Source organism: Fusarium flagelliforme (assembly GCF_020744385.1).
Source record: "Fusarium flagelliforme strain FIESC 12 MPI-CAGE-AA-0113 chromosome Unknown B0J16scaffold_1, whole genome shotgun sequence".
In the NCBI taxonomy this organism is placed as follows: Eukaryota; Fungi; Ascomycota; class Sordariomycetes; order Hypocreales; family Nectriaceae; genus Fusarium; species Fusarium flagelliforme.
In genome coordinates this window covers 480,926-500,937 of record NW_025763503.1, presented here as the reverse complement: position 1 = coordinate 500,937, position 20,012 = coordinate 480,926, and the positions used below count along the sequence as shown (strand labels likewise).

At 48.0% G+C, this 20,012-nt stretch overlaps 11 protein-coding genes across 11 annotated transcripts; 4 read left to right on the top strand and 7 right to left on the bottom strand.

The window, feature by feature from the left end:
* Positions 1–334: 334 nt before the first annotated feature.
* Positions 335–1,334, bottom strand: B0J16DRAFT_365836 (uncharacterized protein). The gene is made up of 2 exons (XM_046130057.1): positions 777–1,334; positions 335–730 (listed from the first exon to the last, which is right to left on the bottom strand). The coding sequence occupies exons 1-2, from the start codon at positions 1,217–1,219 to the stop codon at positions 517–519; spliced, it is 657 nt and encodes a 218-aa protein (XP_045988150.1). The 5' UTR covers positions 1,220–1,334; the 3' UTR covers positions 335–516.
* Positions 1,335–1,879: 545 nt separating this feature from the next.
* On the bottom strand, positions 1,880–2,803 carry B0J16DRAFT_390424 (RTA1 like protein-domain-containing protein; the record flags this gene model as incomplete). The annotated part of the gene is made up of 2 exons (XM_046131884.1): positions 1,880–2,578; positions 2,632–2,803. The coding sequence occupies 2 exons, from the start codon at positions 2,801–2,803 to the stop codon at positions 1,893–1,895; spliced, it is 858 nt and encodes a 285-aa protein (XP_045988149.1). The 3' UTR covers positions 1,880–1,892.
* Positions 2,804–3,283: 480 nt separating this feature from the next.
* Positions 3,284–4,609, top strand: B0J16DRAFT_365834 (uncharacterized protein; the record flags this gene model as incomplete). Its single annotated transcript, XM_046130056.1, has 3 exons — positions 3,284–3,417; positions 3,471–3,489; positions 3,539–4,609. Exons 1-3 carry the CDS (start codon positions 3,371–3,373, stop codon positions 4,607–4,609), a joined length of 1,137 nt encoding a protein of 378 aa, XP_045988148.1. The 5' UTR covers positions 3,284–3,370.
* A 266-nt stretch (positions 4,610–4,875) lies between these two features.
* Positions 4,876–5,924, top strand: B0J16DRAFT_1241 (uncharacterized protein). Its single transcript, XM_046121655.1, has one exon. The coding sequence runs from the start codon at positions 5,008–5,010 to the stop codon at positions 5,905–5,907; it is 900 nt and encodes a 299-aa protein (XP_045988147.1). The 5' UTR covers positions 4,876–5,007; the 3' UTR covers positions 5,908–5,924.
* Positions 5,917–6,492, bottom strand: B0J16DRAFT_326070 (putative two-component response regulator REC1p). The gene has a single exon (XM_046125963.1). The coding sequence runs from the start codon at positions 6,443–6,445 to the stop codon at positions 5,942–5,944; it is 504 nt and encodes a 167-aa protein (XP_045988146.1). The 5' UTR covers positions 6,446–6,492; the 3' UTR covers positions 5,917–5,941.
* Positions 6,493–6,606: 114 nt separating this feature from the next.
* B0J16DRAFT_326068 (Mss4-like protein) lies at positions 6,607–7,758 on the bottom strand. The gene is made up of 4 exons (XM_046125962.1): positions 7,187–7,758; positions 7,025–7,138; positions 6,853–6,973; positions 6,607–6,805 (listed from the first exon to the last, which is right to left on the bottom strand). Exons 1-4 carry the CDS (start codon positions 7,328–7,330, stop codon positions 6,774–6,776), a joined length of 411 nt encoding a protein of 136 aa, XP_045988145.1. The 5' UTR covers positions 7,331–7,758; the 3' UTR covers positions 6,607–6,773.
* On the top strand, positions 7,759–10,330 carry B0J16DRAFT_408221 (fungal-specific transcription factor domain-containing protein). Its single transcript, XM_046133014.1, has 4 exons — positions 7,759–8,319; positions 8,370–8,397; positions 8,446–8,904; positions 8,952–10,330. The coding sequence occupies exons 1-4, from the start codon at positions 7,967–7,969 to the stop codon at positions 10,164–10,166; spliced, it is 2,055 nt and encodes a 684-aa protein (XP_045988144.1). The 5' UTR covers positions 7,759–7,966; the 3' UTR covers positions 10,167–10,330.
* Positions 10,331–10,335: 5 nt separating this feature from the next.
* On the bottom strand, positions 10,336–12,511 carry B0J16DRAFT_390418 (uncharacterized protein; the record flags this gene model as incomplete). Its single annotated transcript, XM_046131883.1, has 2 exons — positions 10,336–10,870; positions 10,922–12,511. The coding sequence occupies 2 exons, from the start codon at positions 12,509–12,511 to the stop codon at positions 10,397–10,399; spliced, it is 2,064 nt and encodes a 687-aa protein (XP_045988143.1). The 3' UTR covers positions 10,336–10,396.
* A 1,239-nt stretch (positions 12,512–13,750) lies between these two features.
* On the bottom strand, positions 13,751–15,495 carry B0J16DRAFT_295120 (major facilitator superfamily domain-containing protein). The gene is made up of 4 exons (XM_046124414.1): positions 15,054–15,495; positions 14,482–15,006; positions 14,329–14,432; positions 13,751–14,282 (listed from the first exon to the last, which is right to left on the bottom strand). Exons 1-4 carry the CDS (start codon positions 15,435–15,437, stop codon positions 13,787–13,789), a joined length of 1,509 nt encoding a protein of 502 aa, XP_045988142.1. The 5' UTR covers positions 15,438–15,495; the 3' UTR covers positions 13,751–13,786.
* Positions 15,496–15,832: 337 nt separating this feature from the next.
* B0J16DRAFT_295116 (renal dipeptidase family) lies at positions 15,833–17,566 on the top strand. Its single transcript, XM_046124413.1, has 4 exons — positions 15,833–16,304; positions 16,354–16,646; positions 16,693–16,813; positions 16,858–17,566. The coding sequence occupies exons 1-4, from the start codon at positions 16,100–16,102 to the stop codon at positions 17,481–17,483; spliced, it is 1,245 nt and encodes a 414-aa protein (XP_045988141.1). The 5' UTR covers positions 15,833–16,099; the 3' UTR covers positions 17,484–17,566.
* B0J16DRAFT_365829 (uncharacterized protein) lies at positions 17,564–19,823 on the bottom strand. The gene is made up of 4 exons (XM_046130055.1): positions 19,535–19,823; positions 19,283–19,443; positions 18,100–19,237; positions 17,564–18,046 (listed from the first exon to the last, which is right to left on the bottom strand). The coding sequence occupies exons 1-4, from the start codon at positions 19,752–19,754 to the stop codon at positions 17,691–17,693; spliced, it is 1,875 nt and encodes a 624-aa protein (XP_045988140.1). The 5' UTR covers positions 19,755–19,823; the 3' UTR covers positions 17,564–17,690.
* Between the last annotated feature and the right edge of the window lie 189 nt (positions 19,824–20,012).

Here is a 20,012-nt window from a genome sequence, read left to right as displayed (position 1 = left end):
ATGCCGATAACTATGCCTTTATGTCTCTCGATGCTTGATTCAGCTGGCAATGCACTCCACGAGAGAATAGGGATGCATGGGCCAGTTTCTTCCCTGACCCCCCTCCTGCCTACTAATAGCTTGAGACAGGAAGTCATGGTCAGCCACGAGGCAGTGGGCGTAGGATATACTGATATGCATAGCAGGGTGATCTTGTGTGGAGAGTTGCAGGGGATACTTGCCAGTGCATCAGAAGAATTAGCCCCCGAAAGCATAAGAGATGAAATAATTTCGTCACTTTATGTTAGCTTAGATTCGCCCTTAGGATATGTTATTATAGTAGCCTAAGCCTTAGAGGACAATCCTTCTGTTATACATGGAGATCTGGAGAGTATCTAACAGATTAAAATTACAAACAACTTGGTCTTTCTCTCACTTCACTCTTTCCAGCTTGCAGTATTACACTTTAATAGACCCATCAGAAATCACATCAAGTACAACCTTCTAAGTCCTAGTGAATATTGCGCCAGCCAAGATCTAAACATTTACGAACTGCAGTCCAAGGCCAGCTAAGAGGGCCACAGCGGGGATAGCTGTCTGCTTCGCACCTGATACAGTTGTCGTAACCAGCGCAGCGGTTGCGGTGGAGGAGCCCGTCTTGGTAGCTTCATCTGTCTCGTTGGCTTCACTGTCCTCACTGGTTTTCTCGCTGGCTGATTCATTCGTCTTGGTCGGCTTTACGACCTCGGTGCTGTGTAATGTCAGACATAGTTCTTGACTTCAATCAGGACACTCACCTTTCATCAGACTCAGCGTCCTCATCATCGCTCCCATCATCTGTCTTTTCTCCATCGCCACTCTTGCTACCCTTCTCCCCAATACCCCCCTCCGCAATAGCCTCCTTAGAACACTGCGTCTCATAAGTCTCTTGGTCCACATTTCCCTGCGCGCCATCACAAAGTTCCTTGAAGAACATAAGACAATATCCGTAGTAAGTAGACGCAGCATTCGCAGGTTCATTCAGTTCAGGATCACAAGATCCGAGGCAAGACAAGAATTTTACGCTGCCGTCGCCTGCGCACATGCATGTTGCGTAGGAGCGCTCTTGGTAATTGCCTGGACAGCTGGTGTAGACATCGTCCATACAGGCGTCGCATTGATCGGTTGGGTAAGCGCCTAGGAGGGGGTTTGCTGCCAGGGCTTGGGAGGCTAGGAGTGAGAGAAGGAGTAGGCGAGACATTTTGGAGGTCCTTGTGCTGGCTTTGAGAAGAATGAATAGATTGCTTGGCAGCGAAATCGAATGATTGAACAAGACGGGTTCTTATACAAAAACAATTCAACTCCGTGTCTTTCCGTTGAACAAAGCAATAATACCACCTTTCGCAATACAATTAATTCAATTGGTTAACCCCTGAAGCCTCAATCACGAGTCCTTCAGCCGCTGTCACAGCCCAACGCCTCCTTACCGGTCCCGTGTGGTCTAGACCGCCAATATCTGCGAGGGGGACTGCCATCAGCTGAAAGGCACTTACCAGTAAAACGTGACTGCGACAATTTTTGGTGTCAAAAGAAATAATTTTGGCTTTATTGCCCCTGCATTACTGCATTTTTTGTGGTGGCTTTTGGATATGAGGCGTTCACTAAGGTGGTGGGCTTGGCGCGTAAGTTGTGCTATTCAGCCTCAGGGCGGATTTGGAACACTTGAATGTGCCTTGTGTGTGCTGGGAACTGGAAGGGAATAATTGCCCAGACTCTCTATCCAATCAGCTCATCGAAGCAAAAGTGGCGTTGTAAAACATTGAGGGACAATGAAACCACGGAAAAAGAGATACCCATCGTCCATTACTCCGTCGCAGTAGAAGCTCCGGGCCACAAACACTTCCGTACAAAACCGGAGTCTCAAGTTCCCCCTTTTAGTCTGAGCTACCGGTCTCTCTCCCGTGGTTCCCCCGCTTCGGAACAAGTTCAACGGTCGAGTCTCTCGAGGTCGATGCCAGATTCCCAGGGTACCATACATAAAAAGCCACCATAACCAAAAACATTAACACAGCATCAAAAACAAAAGTCGGCCATTCTTTTTGCATCAAATATCCCTCTTTATCCATAATGAACTCCACGACACGAAAGATATTTCTGACAAGAATGGAGGCCGACGTGATGTACAACATATGGAGGTATGACTCCCAACGAACTTCAACAAGAGCATGCGAACGTCGCAAATGAGCTCTGAAGCGTCGGTGGAATACCACACAGATGATCACAAAGGCAAGAAAGAGAATGATCTGAGCGATAAGACCGACAATAACGATGATCTTACCAATGTTTGCGAGCTTTTGGTTGGCCAGTAAACCACCGCCATTGCCTTGGATGTTAAACGTGATGAAATCTCCAATGACAAAAAGCCGGGTCGTTTTTCGAACGGTAATGAGAGAGAACTCTTCCCCACCGACGGCTCTGACGATGCGAGAGTAAACCATGTATAACGTCGCGGCGAAGAAGACTGGTGGTAGAAGGAGGAAGAGTGATTGCATGATGTAGATCGCCAGGGAGTTTGTGGCGTTGTATGCTAGGGTGCGGAAGACGTAACCGAATACTTCGCCTGAGTACACATTAGTAAAGAGGACAAGACAGGCGTTGCGGTTTGGGACTTACAGATACCACCGATGAAGAATGGAATAGTGAACCAGTGTTTGCCTCTATACATGCGGTGACCTTGGGCTAAGGTTATGAGAAGAAAAGCGATTGCGAATGATGTTGCGCCAGGGAGACTTGGAACATATTCCCAGAGATAGTAGTTGCCTTTAAAAGGTTTGAGTCGTGCCATGTTGATAAGCAATTGATCGTTCGGGGCAGCAAAATAATTGGCGATAAGCAACAGAATCGAATGCAAGGAAAAGAGCAATAATTTAGATACAACTTTATACGGGAGGTGAAAAGAAGAACTATTTAAATTTATCTCTCCCTTCTATATGCCTTATCCTACGGAGTAACAGAAAGCCTTTGAGTCCCCTTTGCTGACACGCGTGTTGCGTGTCCCAAATTAACCATTAAACAGCCAAAACTCCAGGTTAGCAATCCTGCCTGCATCAAGACATGAGTGGGTCTCGGAGCACAACACGCGTGTTAGCTAAGCAGTTTGCAAGGTTTAACGGCATGGCCTTACCCAACATAGCCTAGCCTCGGTTTGACGACAAGGGAAAGGAGCAGATCATGTCAATCTAAGGACTAGCGTCAAGGCCTGTGCTGACGCCCGGAGATCCTTAACAATTGTTCTTCTGCATTTCAACATCTTCAAGCCTGCGTTACTTTTATTATTATTACTCTCGATTCAGAAAGACTTCCAGATATATACCCAGTACACTTATTAGAAGTCAAGTGATTATTTGTCAAAATGCTTCGTCGTCGACATAAAAAGTCCAAGAAGGGCTGCGAGCAATGGTAAGTGTGGAGATGCTACAACGCCTTCAATCAGCTAACGTGGATGTTCTCAGCAAGCAACGTCATGTCAAGGTACGAGAATGTCATCCAATTACCATCAATGACTAACACGCGTGTTCAGTGCGATGAAGGCCGCCCAACCTGTCGTCTCTGCACCTTGACAGATCGAAAATGCAGCTTCTCATCTTTGGACCTACCATCTCCACCTTCAACATCAAACTCGCTTCCAAGCCCAGACCCCAACGATGCTTCAACGAGTGCATCCTCGCCCACACCGACCAGTGTCGAGAATGTCGTCAACATGGAGCACATGGAACTATTCGTCCATTTAATCACCAACCGCGACCTTTTCAGCCTCGGCGATACCGTCAAAGATTACAAGGCTACCTTAGATGTCTGTATCAAGGAAAGTGTCAAAGCACCTTATCTACTACACCAAATGCTGGCATTCTCTGCACGGCATTTAGCTGTGATACATCCAGATCGTGCAAACCGTCATCTCGAACAAGCAATCAGTTTGCAAACACGAGCTGTTTCTCTGTTCAACGCTACTAGAAGAGAAGTTGATTCATCAAACTGTGTTCCCATTCTTCTTTTCTCAATAACTCTGGGTCACCACCTACTAGCGGACGCATTAGCTTATCGTGGTTCAGATGGATTGTATGGATTTCTGGAGTATTATACACACTGCGTGGATTTGAATCGAGGTATATACAACGTAGCTGCCTCTGCTTGGCCTTTACTCGTGGAGTCAGAGATCGAACCGGTCTTGTCCTGGAGTAGGAAGGCGTCAGCGAAGGAGCCAACAGGTACCGAGTGCGCGCCGATTTCCAGACTCGTTGACGACTCCACGACTCTTGGCAATAAGGAAAAGGAAGTTTGTTACAGCGCAATTCAGTATCTTCAAGTCGGCTTTGATGCCATGTCTTCGGGAGAAGAGGATGCTCGCTATCGTATGATTTTCCAATGGACGATGTTGGCATCGCCAGAGTTGAGAACTTTATTATCTGAGCGGAAACCTGAAGCTCTTATCTTGTTGAGTTATTATGCTTTGCTTTTGCATCATGGAAGGAGGTTGTGGCAGATTGGCAACGCGGGAGAGTATTTGATTGGGGTTATTCGGGATTACCTTGGGCCGGAGTGGCATTTTTGGTTAGAGTATCCGGGTAGGATAATACGGGACTCGGTCTAATACACTATTGGCCTTGATCTAAGACGCAATTATCATGTCCCGGAAACTGATGCATTGGTGAGGGTTGGTATATGGGCCTTGTAGGATTGGCGATTGGTGTGCTCGGACTCTACGGCTTCTCATTGGTCAGGGGCAGGTACGTCTCTTCACACCCGTACAAGCTTCATTCGAGGATGATCTAAAGCGTCCGAGATACCGTTCATTGATCCTTCTCGGGTTCGTATTTGCTTAACTCCGGAGTCTTTTGCATAATATATGACATTCTCCTCGGCTTGGCAAGTGTTTGAAGATGTACTTAAACAGGACATGCTCAGGATATCTGCCCCACCCACAATTCAACCACCAACATCAAACATTAACTACTCAACGACCCAACATTCATATTACTCACTTTTCAAATGTCTGGCCAGAAGACCTACTCTTTCGACCCCTCCAAGGATATCCCTTCCCTCACAGGAAAAGTCATCCTCATCACCGGCGCCAACACCGGCCTCGGCAAGGCTACAGCCATTGAACTAGCCAAACACTCCCCAGCTCATATCTACATCACCGCTCGTGACCAAACCAAGGGCAGTATAGCCTTGGGGGAAGTCAAAGGTACGGCCTCAGAGGGAACCAGAATCTCCCTTCTTGAACTAGACCTCTCAAGCTTTGAAAGCATCAAGGCAGCAGCTAAAGCGTTCCTCGAGAATGAAGAGCGACTTGATGTCCTGTTGCTGAATGCTGGTATCATGGGTGCACCGCCTGTTCTTACCAAGGATGGGTATGAGATGCACATGGGCACCAACCATCTTGGTCACGCCCTTCTCTTGAAGCTACTCTCGCCCGTCCTGGACAAGACTTTTGGTGCACGAGCCGTCCACTTGACATCCGCCGGCTTCCGTCATGTCAGCTCCACAGGCATCGAATTCTCCACCCTCCGTTCCGCAACCAGCCAAACTCCCCTCCCGCTTCGCTACGCACAGAGTAAACTCGCATGTCTTCTCTACGCGCGCGAAGCTGCTAAGCAATACACCTTCGTCAACATCGCTATCAATCCCGGTGAAGTTAAGACGGAGCTGTTTTCGCGGGAGGCTGGTGATGAGATGATGAAGCATTTGCAGGAGAATGTTGTCCCCAAAATGACGGGACCTATTGAGGAGGGTGTCAAGAATCATCTCTGGGCTGCGACGGCGGAGGTTGAGAATGGGGAGTTTTATGAACCTGTTGGGGTGAAGGAGAGTGTTGAGATTGATGAGGGTATGGCGAAGAAGCTGTGGGAGTGGACGCAGGAGGAGCTGAAGGATCAGACTCTGTGAACATGATCACTGCTAAAATCTGGATTCCTTGTATCTAAACTGATGAATCTTTAGTCTTTACCTCAACTGGCCATTCTTCCAGTATCTTCCTAAGACTCTCAAACCTAACAGGCTTCCTCAAACAAACATCCATCCCAAACTCCTCAACAAACCTCCGATTCTCACCCTCAATCATACTCGCAACCATCCCCACAATAATAGCCGGCTTCAGCTCGTTCTCTTTCTCAAAGTCCCGTATCAAGAGGCTTGCTTCCATACCACCCATAACAGGCATCGATATATCCATGAAAACCAATTTGCACTGTTCAGGATTCGCTTTGTATATGCCCACGGCTTGTTGACCGTTCCAGGCTATTTGGTATGTGTGTTGAAGGTTGAGATTGTTCATGTGACGCACGAAGAGGCGTGCGTTTACGTTGTTGTCTTCTGCGAGGAGGTATTTCGCTTTGTTGGGAATGGGGAGCGTTGCGCCGGGGACGGGAAGGCCTTTGGGGTCGTATACGACGACATCGTCTTGTTGTTTCTCAAGTTCGCTCATTTTGTGTTACTCTTAATGAAGTTGTTGGGAGTAAGTTTGGAACAAAATGAAAATGGAGGAGACTATCAGGTGATGGATGAAGATCAAATGGAAGCCAATAAGGAGCCTTATCACAGTTACAGGTGGAACCCTTTTATGGATCTAGGACTTGAGATCAGATTGTCCTACGCGCTTCATTTTTCCTGTTCGAGATACAGTATACCTGGGAGTACTAACAAGAAACCTACCCCCATAAGGCATCATTTAACCACATAAACAAGCTCGAAAGACCATGGCAATAACGTTTCCTCCTCTACCCACCCATCATAGATTTGCCAAACTTGCAGGATTACTCCTTGATTTCATTCTTATGAAAAAGATCTACATCAGTTAGCACGATTCATCTTCAAAATAAACAGTAACCATACCTGGTACCTCGGGCATCCACCCGTTTCGGTACTTGCAAAAGAACTCTCCCTTGGGAGGAAACTTGTCCGGCTCATCAAAAGTTCCCCACATGATATATCGGAACTTGTCTGCAGCTGCTTCCTATATCATTCTCAACATAAATTCAATCTTATCAATGTCAGATAAACTTACTCCGTATTCGCAGATGAAGGCACCGCAGTTATCGCAGAATTCTCTCACAACGCCGTTTTCTTGCTTAAATGTCTTTGGTTTACCTTCGTTGTAGCTAAAGCCATCTAGTGCGACCTGTTCCAGCTGTTAGATGGGGAATGTCAAAAGGTATGAGGACCGTGCCTTTGTAGTCAGACCAAAGTTTGTACCAAAGGCCCTTTTACAGCTTCCACAGTGACATAGCGAAGTTCGGGCGTCGTCAGGTGAGTCTAGCGAGACGCTATACTTGACGTTGCCGCAGACGCACTTTCCGGTGTAGCTAGGCATTTTAGTGTAACTGATTGACGAATTAGAGGTAGATGATTGAGGAAGTTTGAACCATCAAGGTGTTTGTGAAGAAAGTGGTTGATATAGAGGTTGTTTCTCGTGGGGAGGTTGAGGTGGAACAAGTCCTGACGTCAGAGGTATGACGCTTATAGACGTCGGTCTTACGTTCCTGCAGAACTTCAGTTCCATACTCGATACTATTTCTTATTCTCAACGTATTCCATGCATATTTGTGCGACATTCCAGAAAAGGTTGAACGTCTTTCTTTTGTCATACCTGGACCATCGGTGAAAGACTTGACCTATTTGGCCCTAAAACTCACTTGAAGTGCCGACAGTAACACATGCACAATCTGACAACTTCCATTGGGATACAATCGCAGACTAGGTAGCAAGACAATAGCAAATCCTAAAGGAAAGCGAATAGATATCAGAACATGGGAACTGATAGTCGGACATGGACATTTTCAAAGTCCGATGCTGACACGAACTCGAACAAACCAAAAAGTGGAGACGCCGGAACTTAGAAAAGACCGAGATGCAACTTCTAAAACATCAGCCCAACAATTCACCTTCTTATATCTCTCCTTTGATTCACCCCAAACTATCGGGCTAGCAAAGTCCCGAGGCTGCCACCATGTCTACACCCACTGAAAACGCCCCCAAGGCCAAACCGCATCGGGTACTCGCATGCGTCCTCTGCCAGCAAAGAAAGGTCAAATGTGACCGCACATTCCCCTGTTCAAGCTGTACCAAACAAGGCGCGCAATGTGTGCCCGCGACTCAGCCAAGACCACGACGACGGAGATTCCCTGAGCGGGAGTTGTTGGAGAGATTGAGGAGGTATGAGGTGTTGATGAAGCAGAATAATGTCAACTTTGATCCTCTTCATGATGATGCTAGTACGGCCAAGAGCTCACCGCAAGATTACGACTCCGATAATGAGGATGGAAGCTCCCAAGCAAGATCGGAAGGGATAGCTGAAGTCAAGTAAGCTTTGATTACAACGTTATGTGGAATATTGCTGACCACGACTGCAGGAGCATTTGGCAAGCTATGCGACAAGGGGTATGTCACCCAAATTATCCCACATCAGATTTCGCTGACATCTCCTAGTACCGAGACCCAAATGATACCTTCTACGAAAACGTCTTTAGTAGCGCACAAGACCAAATGTCCATGAACGACGAACACATGCTCTTCGGCTCTCGCCAATCAAGCGTTGAACTGCACACCCTCCACCCCGAACCCGCCCACTTGTTCAGACTGTGGCAAATTTATCTCGAACACGTTGATCCACTTCTAAAAGTCACGCATACGCCTACTTTGCAAGCTAACATCGTTGAAGCTGCATCCAATCTCAAGGATATATCGCCTACCCTTGAAGCGCTCATGTTTAGTATTTACTGTATGGCTGTGATGAGTTTGTCATGCGATGAGTGTGAGAGTATCTTCAAAACGTCGAAGAATGAACTTACAACGAGATATCATTTTGGATGTCAGCAGGCGTTGTTGAATTGTAACTTTCTGAGGACTGATAGTCGGGATTGTTTGACTGCTCTGTTCCTCTACCTGGTGGGTATCGTGTACACATAGAAGTTGAGTTTACTGACCGCGTTCAGGTGTCGGTTCGATCGGGTAGTCACCCAAAGTCAATTTCTTCTATGCTCGGTATAGCAGTCCGCATCGCAGAACGAATAGGTATCCAAAGTGAATTCAAAAACACACGATGCAGCATTCTTGAAGCAGAACTCCGGCGAAGGTTATGGTGGTCTCTTGTCCTATTCGACTCGCGCATCAGTACTTTGGGCGACCATAAACCCACGATCCTCGTTCCAACATGGGACTGCGCACTACCAACAAATGTAAGCGACTCGGAACTTCGGGAGGAGACAAAAAGTCCACCAAAGCCACAGGATCAAGCCACAGAAGCCATCTTTACTATTGTCAAGGCTGAGATTGGGGAGTATTATCGCAATAGTCCTTTCTACATCGCCTTCACAAACCCTGTCATGAAGCCCTTGGCCAAGAAGCTTCCACCAGGTGGCGATGTTACTTTGGAGAAGATGATCGAGGACAAATATCTTCGATTCTGCGATCCGGATAATCGCCTTCATTTCATGACGATGTGGACTGCACGATCAAATATCATGAATTGTCGCCTGATGAACGAATTTTACGCCTATCTTGATCCTTCTGTCAATTACACGCCAGAACGTCAAGAAGCCGCCGTCTCGTATGCCCTGTCTTGGCTTGAATGCGATACCAAAATCGCAAGTTCACCACTTACCAAAAATTACCGCTGGTATTTCCAGCTGTATTTCCCATTTCCTGCGTACATCCGTGTCATCCAACACCTAAAGGGTCAACCATTTAGCGACCACACAGAACGGGCATGGAAGATCATGCATGACAATTACTCTGCTAGATCAGCACCGGATGCTAATTCACCAAGTCCTGTCTTCCGACCTTTTCTCAACATTATCCTGTACGCCTGGGATGTCGTCAAAGCAGCTTATGAGAAAGCCGGCAGAGAGTTCACCACACCAGACCTCGTTGAACTTGTGAAAGAAAGGGGTGCTGCGATGTCCTCGGAGTCGAAACCAACCAGTGAGGATCAAGGACAAGGTTCTGCGGGGATGGATATGGATGATATGCCAATGCCAATGCCTATGGGATTCGGCGATCCTAGTATGCTTTTTAACATGGGACAGCCTGGGCTTGATGGTGGTATCTCGGGACCGTATATGACGGATCAATCGATGTTTGCGACGAACTTAGGGCAGATGAATTGGGGATCTATGCTTTGGGGCACCGGTGTTAACGGGAATTGGTAATTGTGACATCTATCTTATGGATATAGATCTGCATGTAGTATATAGAAATCTCACACCTCTTCTGATGATATCTCGATTGAAGGACCTAAGGTATATAAGATGGACGGACGGTCACGCGAGCTGATGGAGCTTGTAAAATGAAAGTTACTATAGATACAATCTATACAGTCTCTAAGCTAAGCTTGTGCATGGAGATACAAATCCCGTGACTGAACCTGCACAACGAGCGATTACTGTCGAGGCTCAACCATATCAGGGCTGGCACGAGCAGCATCAGGTCTCAGACCACCCTTGTCACCGTCAAAGCTACCCTCACCATTGCTGTGCTGAGCCATCTCAGCATGGCCACCCTCGATACCACCGTTGTCAACGATGGGAGCGTTGTCGAGGGTCATCTGAGGGGCGACATCGTACTTGCCATCATTACGGGCAAGGCGTTCACCGGGGATGAGAATGTTGAAGAAGCGGGGAACGATGAAAGCACCGACGATGAAGAGGATGACCATGTGCATGAGGACAAAGCTGTAGACGTAGGGGGGATCGTTGCGGTGGTTGTTGAGGAACTTGGGGTAAGCGAAGGAGAAGACCAGTGCGACGGATGGACCGGTAACATATTTGAGACAGATGGGCCAGATCCAGTGAATCTTCCAGTTCTTGCCGCCGTTGGAGATGACGCCGTTGAGATCACGTCGGAGTTGTTGACCCTGGAAGAATGTTAGTTATTGCTGTAGGGGAGAATAGAAGGAAATACATACCGAGTAGAAAGCCGCATACCAGAAACGGCTGAGCATGGCATTGCTACCCCAGAAGCTGGGAGCAGGGACAGTAGGAACCTTACCAACGAAGGCAGAGACGAGAGAGCAGGCAATGAAGATACCGAAACCAGCACCTGCACCAGCAGCGGGGGTGACAACGTGACCGAGAAGGATACCAATGAAGAGAGAGAAGACGTAGCCAGCGTTGTAGACAAAGTAGCTGACGAGGCCAATCTGATCGACAGGGTCTCTCCAGCGGTACAAAGTACAGGCCATGTAAGTCTCTGACCAGACGGTGATAAAGAGGGCAACATCGTTGACAAACATGTCGATAGCATCGAGAGTGTTGAATCCAAACTCACTGCTATAGATTAGAGCAGTGAGGGCACCTAGAAGGACTACGGAGGTAGAGATGACCCAGCGAGGGAACTTCTTACCCCAGTCAGTGTCACAAATCATGGTGACGAGGACCTCGGCCAGTGCAAAGACACAGGTAAGTCCAAGAAGGGCCAGAGTAAGGAAGAAAAGGGCAGAGAAGAAGTTAGACCCGGGCATCTGAGCGAGAGCGGCGGGGTAGTAGAAGAAGCCAGAGCTGAAGGTAGACAGGGATGCGGTATTGTCAGGGTTAATGGCCAAGAAGCCAACAATACCCATGACAGCAAGAGCCGAGACAATCTCGATCATAGAGTTACTGAGGGCAATGATGAAGGCATCTTGGACAGCGTTGGCGAACTTGTTGTTGTATGAGGCATACGATGTGAAGTAGCCGAAACCAACACCGATGGAAAAGAACATCTGACCAAAGGCGTCCTGCCAAACTCGGGGACCCTGGAGAGACTCGCTTCGCCAAGTGCCGACATAGAGGGCAAAGCCGTCAGAGGCATTGGGAAGGGAAAGAGAGCGGACGGCAAGGATGGCAATCATGATCAGAGGAAGGGCCATGGTGATGTAGATGACGCGACCCTGAAGACCAACTCCCTTGAAGGTGCACATCCAAACGACGGCCCAGATCATCATACACCAACCAAACGTCTCACCAACAATACCCTTTCCTGGGTAGGACTTCATACCACCGTCTTCACCTCCGACAGCAGGAACGTTGCGCACAACTTCATCGAAGAAGAATGCTTCGGTGTCCTGTCCAGACCAAGGTAGTGGACTCTGAAACGACATGCGAAAGTAGGCCATGGCAAAAGCCAAGATGGGCACATAATACCCGACAACACTAAAGCCGTTGAAGACCATGGAGAAACCAATACCCTTGGCGCGATGGTTGACGTTGTTCCAAGCAATAACGCAACCACCGCGATAAGCTTGACCGAGGGTGATTTCGAGAATCAGAATGGGAATACCGATGAGGAAGAGGGCGAAGAGGTAGGGGATAAAGAACTGGAGACCGTAGTTGTTGAAGACGACAGAGGGGAAACGAAGAAGATTTCCCAATCCGACGGCACCGCCCATGGCGCAGAGGACGAATTGGGAGCGTGAGTTGAAGTTGTCACGGCCATCGTCATCTTTTGCGGAGTCGGGAGCTATGGCGAGCCAGATGCGCTTCCCTAGGGACTGCTTTTGGCCTTCTACAACCGCCATGATGACTGATGACTAAGAAAGACAAAAGGTTGAAGGAGAGTATAGTAATGTCAAGGGAAGGGCGTAGATGATCAGCTCGACGGGAACGCAAAACGGTGGAGCAGATCGCTGCCTTGATATACAGTTGCAATTAAGCTTACTTGTCATCCCCAGATAACAATCCAACCAACAAAAGGAGGCGATGAAAGGGCCAAGATAATTGCCAAGATGTCGCGTCAGACCACTAAACCGACATCTTGGCGGTTAAGAACCACTTAATCCTCACGCCAAGCGACTCCTACGGTACAATCCTCTGACTCGTGATTTGACTGCCAAGCGACAGGATAGGAAGGTAAGATAGTGACTTTTACGTGCCAACCAGTCCCAGATTGAATGCAAGATAGAACCTGTTGGGTCGCGGCTGGTGATTTGAGCCGCCAAGGAATGCCAATGCTGGTTATCTGGGGTAGCGCTTATTAAACATCTTGGCTCGCTGAAAACAGGAGGTGCAACATTTCTGGCCTCGGTCTTGGCTGAGGACTATTGTACATAGTCTGATAAATGTCTTGTGCTCCATTTCCCCGGAAGCCGTTGGTATCCGTTTGTTGCCTCATTTCTTGGGTTGTTAGTATCTCTTGGTGTTGAGGGCCAAGACACTGGACTTGTCTTGGCCTGATAACTCTAACCAAGTCTATGGGTTACTAGTAGATATCGAGGCTAGTAGCGAGATAGGAGATTACGATTTATGCTGACAGATGGCTTAGATTGAGGCGGGTTATTTACTCCGTTTGTCGCCATGTTGCGCATAGCCGCCACTGCCGCGCGAACTTAATGTTGCCACGCGACAATTAACGAGGGTTAAGCCCGAGATGAGCCTCACCGTAAATTGGCAGCTTGATGGACTAACCCTTATCGGATGAAGGAATGAACCTTTGTCGGGTAGCATCATCCGTATGTACGACTTCTTGGCGCGAGGAAGCGGCAGGTAGTCCAATGTAACCCAATCCTTGCTCTCTCGATCAGCGCTGCATCTCAACGTTTATGTTTTGTCCATGTATAAAGGCATGCTCTTTTCTTCATTGCAATTATCAACTGTCAAAATAAGCACAATAGAATAACGGGTCTCTTATTGAACATCTCCACGTCAAGGTCCACCTCCGCATTTTACGTACCGGTCAAGTCTGGGGGTGGAGAAGATGAGACAAGATGCCAGGCAACTAATTCTGGGTCTTTTACATAATAGAAATTCATGGATACGGTCATTTCCAATTCTAGACACGTGAAGCTGATTAGTCCCTAATATACGTACTCAAAGTGCTTGTTCTCAAGATCCGTCACATCCAACAACCCCATCTCCCAACCTCTACTCTCATCCCCTTCCACTCTGTCCTTTCTTCTCTCTCTGTTTCGCCACCAAAGTAATCCCCAAAGTGCAAGCAGACTAGCCACTTGGATAGCGATACAGGTAAACATCATTCCCACACCAAGTTGATACTGCGGCTCCTGGTCGCTCTTGAAGAAGAATGGTCCTACAAAGTTACCGAGACAGTATCCAATCAAGAGGATTGCGTTGGTGGTGATTTTCTTTGTATGGCCCGCTGTGTTGGCCATTGAGACGGCCATGCTGAGTGTCCATGTTGCTGTGTAGGAGAATGATATCCAGAGGCAGGCGAGGCGCGCGTAGGCGTCGCTGTGGGGGATAAAGTGAAGACCTAAAACGCCAGCTAGGAATGGCACGAGGGCGAGGAGCATGATGGGAATTCGAGAGTTCTTGATCGTTGAGGCTCCCCAGCTACGGTCGTCAGTGTAGAACGTGGGTGAGATGGTGTTTGACTTACCAAGCTACAACGCAAGCAACCATCTGAACAGCACCAGACGGCATCTGATAAAGTGTAGTAGTAAGTGTACTGAACCCAGCACCCTTGATAATAAGACCTTGGAACTGTAAAGCGTATCAGCAATATTCCTCCCACTTGTACAAAAGCACTTACCGCAGACAAACCACCATTAGGCGAATTACTCATCAAAGCAAACAAGAACAACAGCCACGTCTTAGGATCCATCATAGCCTCCCAAAACTGTTTCATCTTGAAATGCTTATTCTCAATGCCAGTCCCATTCCCCTTGACTCTAGCCACGACACGTGCTCGTTCATCAGGTGTAAGGAATTTGGCTCGCATCGGTGCACCGGGTAGACAGAAGAGGAGTATAACCCCCCAAGCAACGGTGATAGAACCCCAGATGATGAAGAGTACACGCCATGAGGATAGAGATGCTTGGATATGTCCGATGCCGAAACTGGCGATTCCTGCAATAATATACCCAACGCCTGCTGAGCCAAGCCATATTCCCATGCGGAGAGGTTGTTCGCTTCGCATGTAGTACATACTGAACAGCAACATTGTTCCAGGGTTGATAGCTGCTTCGAGAGCACCAAGTAGAGTTCTGACTGCCACCAGTGCTGGGAAGGAATGTACCGCTCCATGGGCCATGAGTACAGCACCCCAAGCAATGACCTAAATCTCTTAGTACTTCTCGTCTGCAGCGTAGACAAAAGACTTACCGTCCCAGACATGAAATAATTAATAGGGAATTTCTGTAAGAACAAACTAGTAGGAAATTCCCACACCAGATAACCAAGATAAAATATCGCTCCCGTCCATGAGAACTCATTTCCTTTCAGACCCAAGTCCTCTCGAAGACCAAACACAGCAGCATAGCTGATGGTATTCTTATCAATAGACTGTAGTGCATAAGTGAAGCACAAGAGGGGCATGAGATGAAGATCCAGCTTCCATCGTAGAGAACGGTCTTGTTCGGGGGTTGTTTCGATGACGTCGGCGTTGTGGTAGAGTGTTAAGGCTTCGGCTGTTGATGTGTCGTTTATGGTGCCTGGTTGGAGAGAGGTTGTTTGTTTGAGGTCCTCTGGGTATTTTTCGGCCGCCATTTTGATATTGTCATGAGAAGCAGAGATGAACGATGATGAGGTCCATCTTGAGGGGTTATAAGGATGTTTATCTTCGGGTTATCGGAGTGTTGATCACTCGATGTTACATTCTATATCCCGCGGGAAAGCAGGTCTCACTAGTGAAGCTTATCATGATCCGATGCCTATCTTTTCCCTTAGTTGATAATCATGGTTCATATCAATTGAGGGTCTCGATGTAACCCGTAGATAGTAGAGTTACCATTTAATGTCCCCACAGCTCACAATCGCAACCTGGCCGAATTATCGCCGGCGTCAACCTCCTCATCCAAAACGAAAGCCATCCAAAGCAGAACCCGACATGCGGAACTTTTGTATCCTACTTAAATGACTGATGTCTTTCACATCTCCACCTTATACATGCAGTCATCGTCATCAGAGCCAGGGTTCCTAGATTCAAGATCCACGATAAACGCGGGGTAATTGTCCGTATCCACCCATATCTTGCCTATCATCCTAGTTTATCCCGCGGCAAACTCACTTGACCGCGGGCAACTAGCCAGACGGTATACAGAATATCTTCCGAAGGGTGAGATAAAATACGTTGGAATTCATATCGTACGTGATAAGGCAAGTCTTGGTGAACACATACGGGGATCTCATGTTCCCTTACTACCAGTACAATGACTTCAACACACCCATATCAAGCTCTTGCCATCGACGAAAGAGTCAAACAAGTCCTCGCAAAAACGCCCCTCATAGACGGTCACAATGATCTACCCCAGCAACCACGAGCATGTTTCCACGGTAAAATTCACAACAATGAGAAATTTGACCTCGAGAAGGGCTTTCAGCGAGGCATGACGGATATTCCTCGCCTGAAACAAGGTACTCCTTCTCCTCAATTCTACCAGGTAACCTTCTCTAACAATACTAGGCGCCGTAGGAGGCCAATTTTGGTCCGTATGCGTCCCCTGTCTTCACTCCGCCGAGGATTTCACAACACCAGAGTACTCCGACATGGCGCGGGACGCAATTGAACAGATTGATTTGACGCTCCGGTTGGTTGAATCTTATCCTGAGACCTTTACACTGGTTAGCGGACCTAGGGATGTTAAGGGTGTGTATGAGAGTGGGAGGATTGCTTGTTCTATTGGTATTGAGGGGTTGCATATGGCAGGGAATAGTATTGGGATTATAAGAGCTTTTTACCGGCTTGGTGTGAGATATGTAAGTGTTGCGATGCGGTTATTGGAGGGTGGGGCTAATGGTATAGTGTACCCTCACGCACGTTTGCAACAATGCTTTTGCGGATAGTTCGACGTCGAAGGTTGGCCCTGTTCATGAAGGTCTCTCAGACCTTGGAAGAGCAGCAGTCAAAGAGATGAACAGACTCGGTACGTGCCTCTCTTCCTCTAAATAGCCCTAGCTCACCTTCCAGGTATGATCGTGGATATCTCCCACGTATCAGAAGACTGCGCTTCCCAAGTACTATCCCTCTCCCGCGCGCCCATAATGTTCTCCCACTCCAACGCAAAAGGCGTCTTCGACTGCGTCCGCAACGTCCCAGATTACATCCTGGACAAAGTTCCCTCCAATGGCGGTATCGTAATGGTAACCTTTGTTCCAGAGCACTGCACCACGCGTCGTAGTGATGCGACGATGGATATGGTCATTGATCACCTATTCTACATCGCCAACCGCATCGGCTGGGATCATGTTGGTCTTGGATCTGACTTCGATGGTATAGCGAGTGTTATTCCTGGTTTGGAAGATGTGAAATGTTATCCTAAGCTGCTTGAGGCTATCCTTGATAGAGGTGCTACGGAGGAGCAGCTGGCTAAGGTTGCTGGGGAGAATATTCTGAGAGTATGGGAGGTTGTTGAGAAGGTGAGGGATGAGATGAAGAAGGAAGGTGTTCTTCCTGTCGAGGATGTTTTTAAGGATAGGAAGTGGTGGCGGTATGATGGGTTTTATCAGATGGATGATCCGGATCCTGAGGATAAGTTGGGGTTGGACTGGTATGGGAAGCCTCCGCCAGATGAGGGTTTGTATCTTGAGGAATAGGCAGTGTTTACGTTGGAGAAACTCCCGCTTTACTTCATGACATAAATCATTTCATCTGTTGAGTAAAATGCAAATTGTTCAGGTACCGTATATTTTAAAGACAAAATAGATTACGTAGATTTCCTGTACACCTTACCAAGATTGACCAGAACGCCCATAATCTCTAACAGACCCCGTACTAGCGACTCCTTACTTGGTCGTCTTGTCCTAGTCCTGCTTGTCTTTTGTAAGTTCCCACGCCTGATGTCGCTTAGCCCATTCGGGATCCTTGAAGTGTTCCGGGCCTGCTTTAGGATTGAGCCACGGGGACATGCCTGCACCCGTGTTTCCGTCGTCAGATAGCAGGCAAGGCTTGCTAGTACCACCATGGTTGTTCTTGGGACGGTACTTTAGGTCTTCGGCATTGAGACGTTCCTTGAGGGAATTGTGTAGAAGGGACCCCCTGGGAATGTCTCGGGGGGCGTTAAAGTTCGGCCACAGGCGGTATTGCATCCAGCCCTGATTTACTTCTTCTTCTCCCTTTTTATCATCAAGCTCCCATCGGGGCACGAACGGGAGTATCTCTGATAGTATCATTAGTGAAACGATTTTGCAAAAAGAATAAAATGTAGCTTACCCATAAGATTCCACATTAGAACCTTGAAGAATGACGATCCGAATCCAAACCGAAGAGTGTCGTGCATGAAACCCTCGATGACGAATTCCTGCAACTTAGTCTTGGTGTTCGAGGCCAGCGGCTCACTATTCATATTGGCCTTGAACAAATCCTTGCTGTGGCACCAGCGAACCTGAGATTCGGGTTCCTTCAGGCCCACCAATTCAACCTCGCGGATCATCCAGTCCAAAGCCATGTCACTCATCTGCAGCGCATCATCTTCGAGCGGTTCGCTGAGATTCGACGGCTTCATGGTACTGAAGATATATTTGAGCTTCTCCAGGCGACCCATCTTTTGTGGTGATTTGGCCGCCATAGCGGGCCATCCACCTCCAATATCACCATGATTTCCTGGAAACCACATCTCCAGAATGTTATCCTTGTTCCCTGGTTGTTTGATATCTTGAGCCAAGAGAGCAGGCTTGAACTTGACGCGACGCTCGTCAGCAGCAACGGCATGACGAATGTAAGTTGCAGTGCCGCTGACTTCCACAGGAGCAGGCGCATTTGCCTCAGCTACAGCAACAGAGTTGACACAATCCCACATACCAAGGAAGAAGACCTTGATGTTCTCGTGGTTCGCAATTGTCCCTGTGGCAGTTCGGCAAAAAGTTTCGCTGAAGGCCTTGACCTCCTTCTTCGCTGCTTTTGTCGCGGCGCTCTCCACGACATCGCCACCGATAATCGTGTTGACTGGCTTCGCAGGCTTCTTGACGCCATTGGTTGCACTCTCACCGTTGGTCGTGTTGGAACCATTGGTAGCATTAGCACCTTTGGTCACACGAGCGCCATTGGTACCATTTGTCGCAGCGCCTACTGTAAGTGGCGTGTTTTCATCCGCATGCTCGGTATCGTTTGGAGCAGAATCCTGAGGTGCATGGCCTTTGCCGTTGACCTTGCTGTTGACCTTGCCTTTGACCTTCTCGGCTGCCATGCGATCATCGCTATCGCACTTGAGAGCACGCTGGTAAAGGCTGTACGCAAAAGGTACCATCTCCTCATTACCCTTGCACAGAAGACCAACCTTGTTGATCATGCGTGCGAGGTACTTGGCAGTATAAGCACCGCGACTGAAACCGAAGATGTAGATCCTGGCATCCTGATCGAGTTAATAGGTGAAATGAATTGGAGGTCTGCTACTTACAGGTTCATAGTATCTCATCAGGAAGCGGTATCCGGCCATGATGTGGGCGTCGAATGTGGTTCCAAAGCCTTGATCGATGGTTTTTGAGATGCTGCTTCGGATCTCGCCCAGCTTCGTCTTCTGGGCTGAAGTCTCATTCACATCGTAGGTTCCGATTCCAGCTATCAAATTTTAGCGCACCGTCTTGAAAACGAGGAGGCATACCGAGGAAAGGGCACACTCGTAAGCAACGGCAAAGGGTGGAATACATACTCTGATAGTAATGGAATTGCTTTTCATGGTTACGATCAAGCTTGCGCAAGATCTTGACGACATTGGTATCAGCGTTGGTGCCAGTGAATGTGTTTCCTGTACCATCGAAGCAGAGAATGAGCTTGGTGTGTTCACCAGGAATATGCACCGCCTGAGCATGAACACCAGGAGTAGTCGGCGGACTCGACTCCGAGCTCGAAGTGCTGATAGCGGACGGCATCTTGAGGAATATTAAATAATGGTTGGAACGCTGCCTGGAAGAAAGAATTAGAGAGCGATGGGGATACAGAACTCAATCATATGGGCTGACGCAGGTATTTATCCCAAGCCTCATATCTTACACCCCAGAATCCATCATCACAGCTGAACCCTCCTCAAAAGGTCACAACGCCTCCAAAACCCAAAGCTGAATAGCTCAAAATCTAGACCCCGAGCTCTCGAACTCAATTGTCTCAGCTCCGCCCGTTTAGTCCGTGCC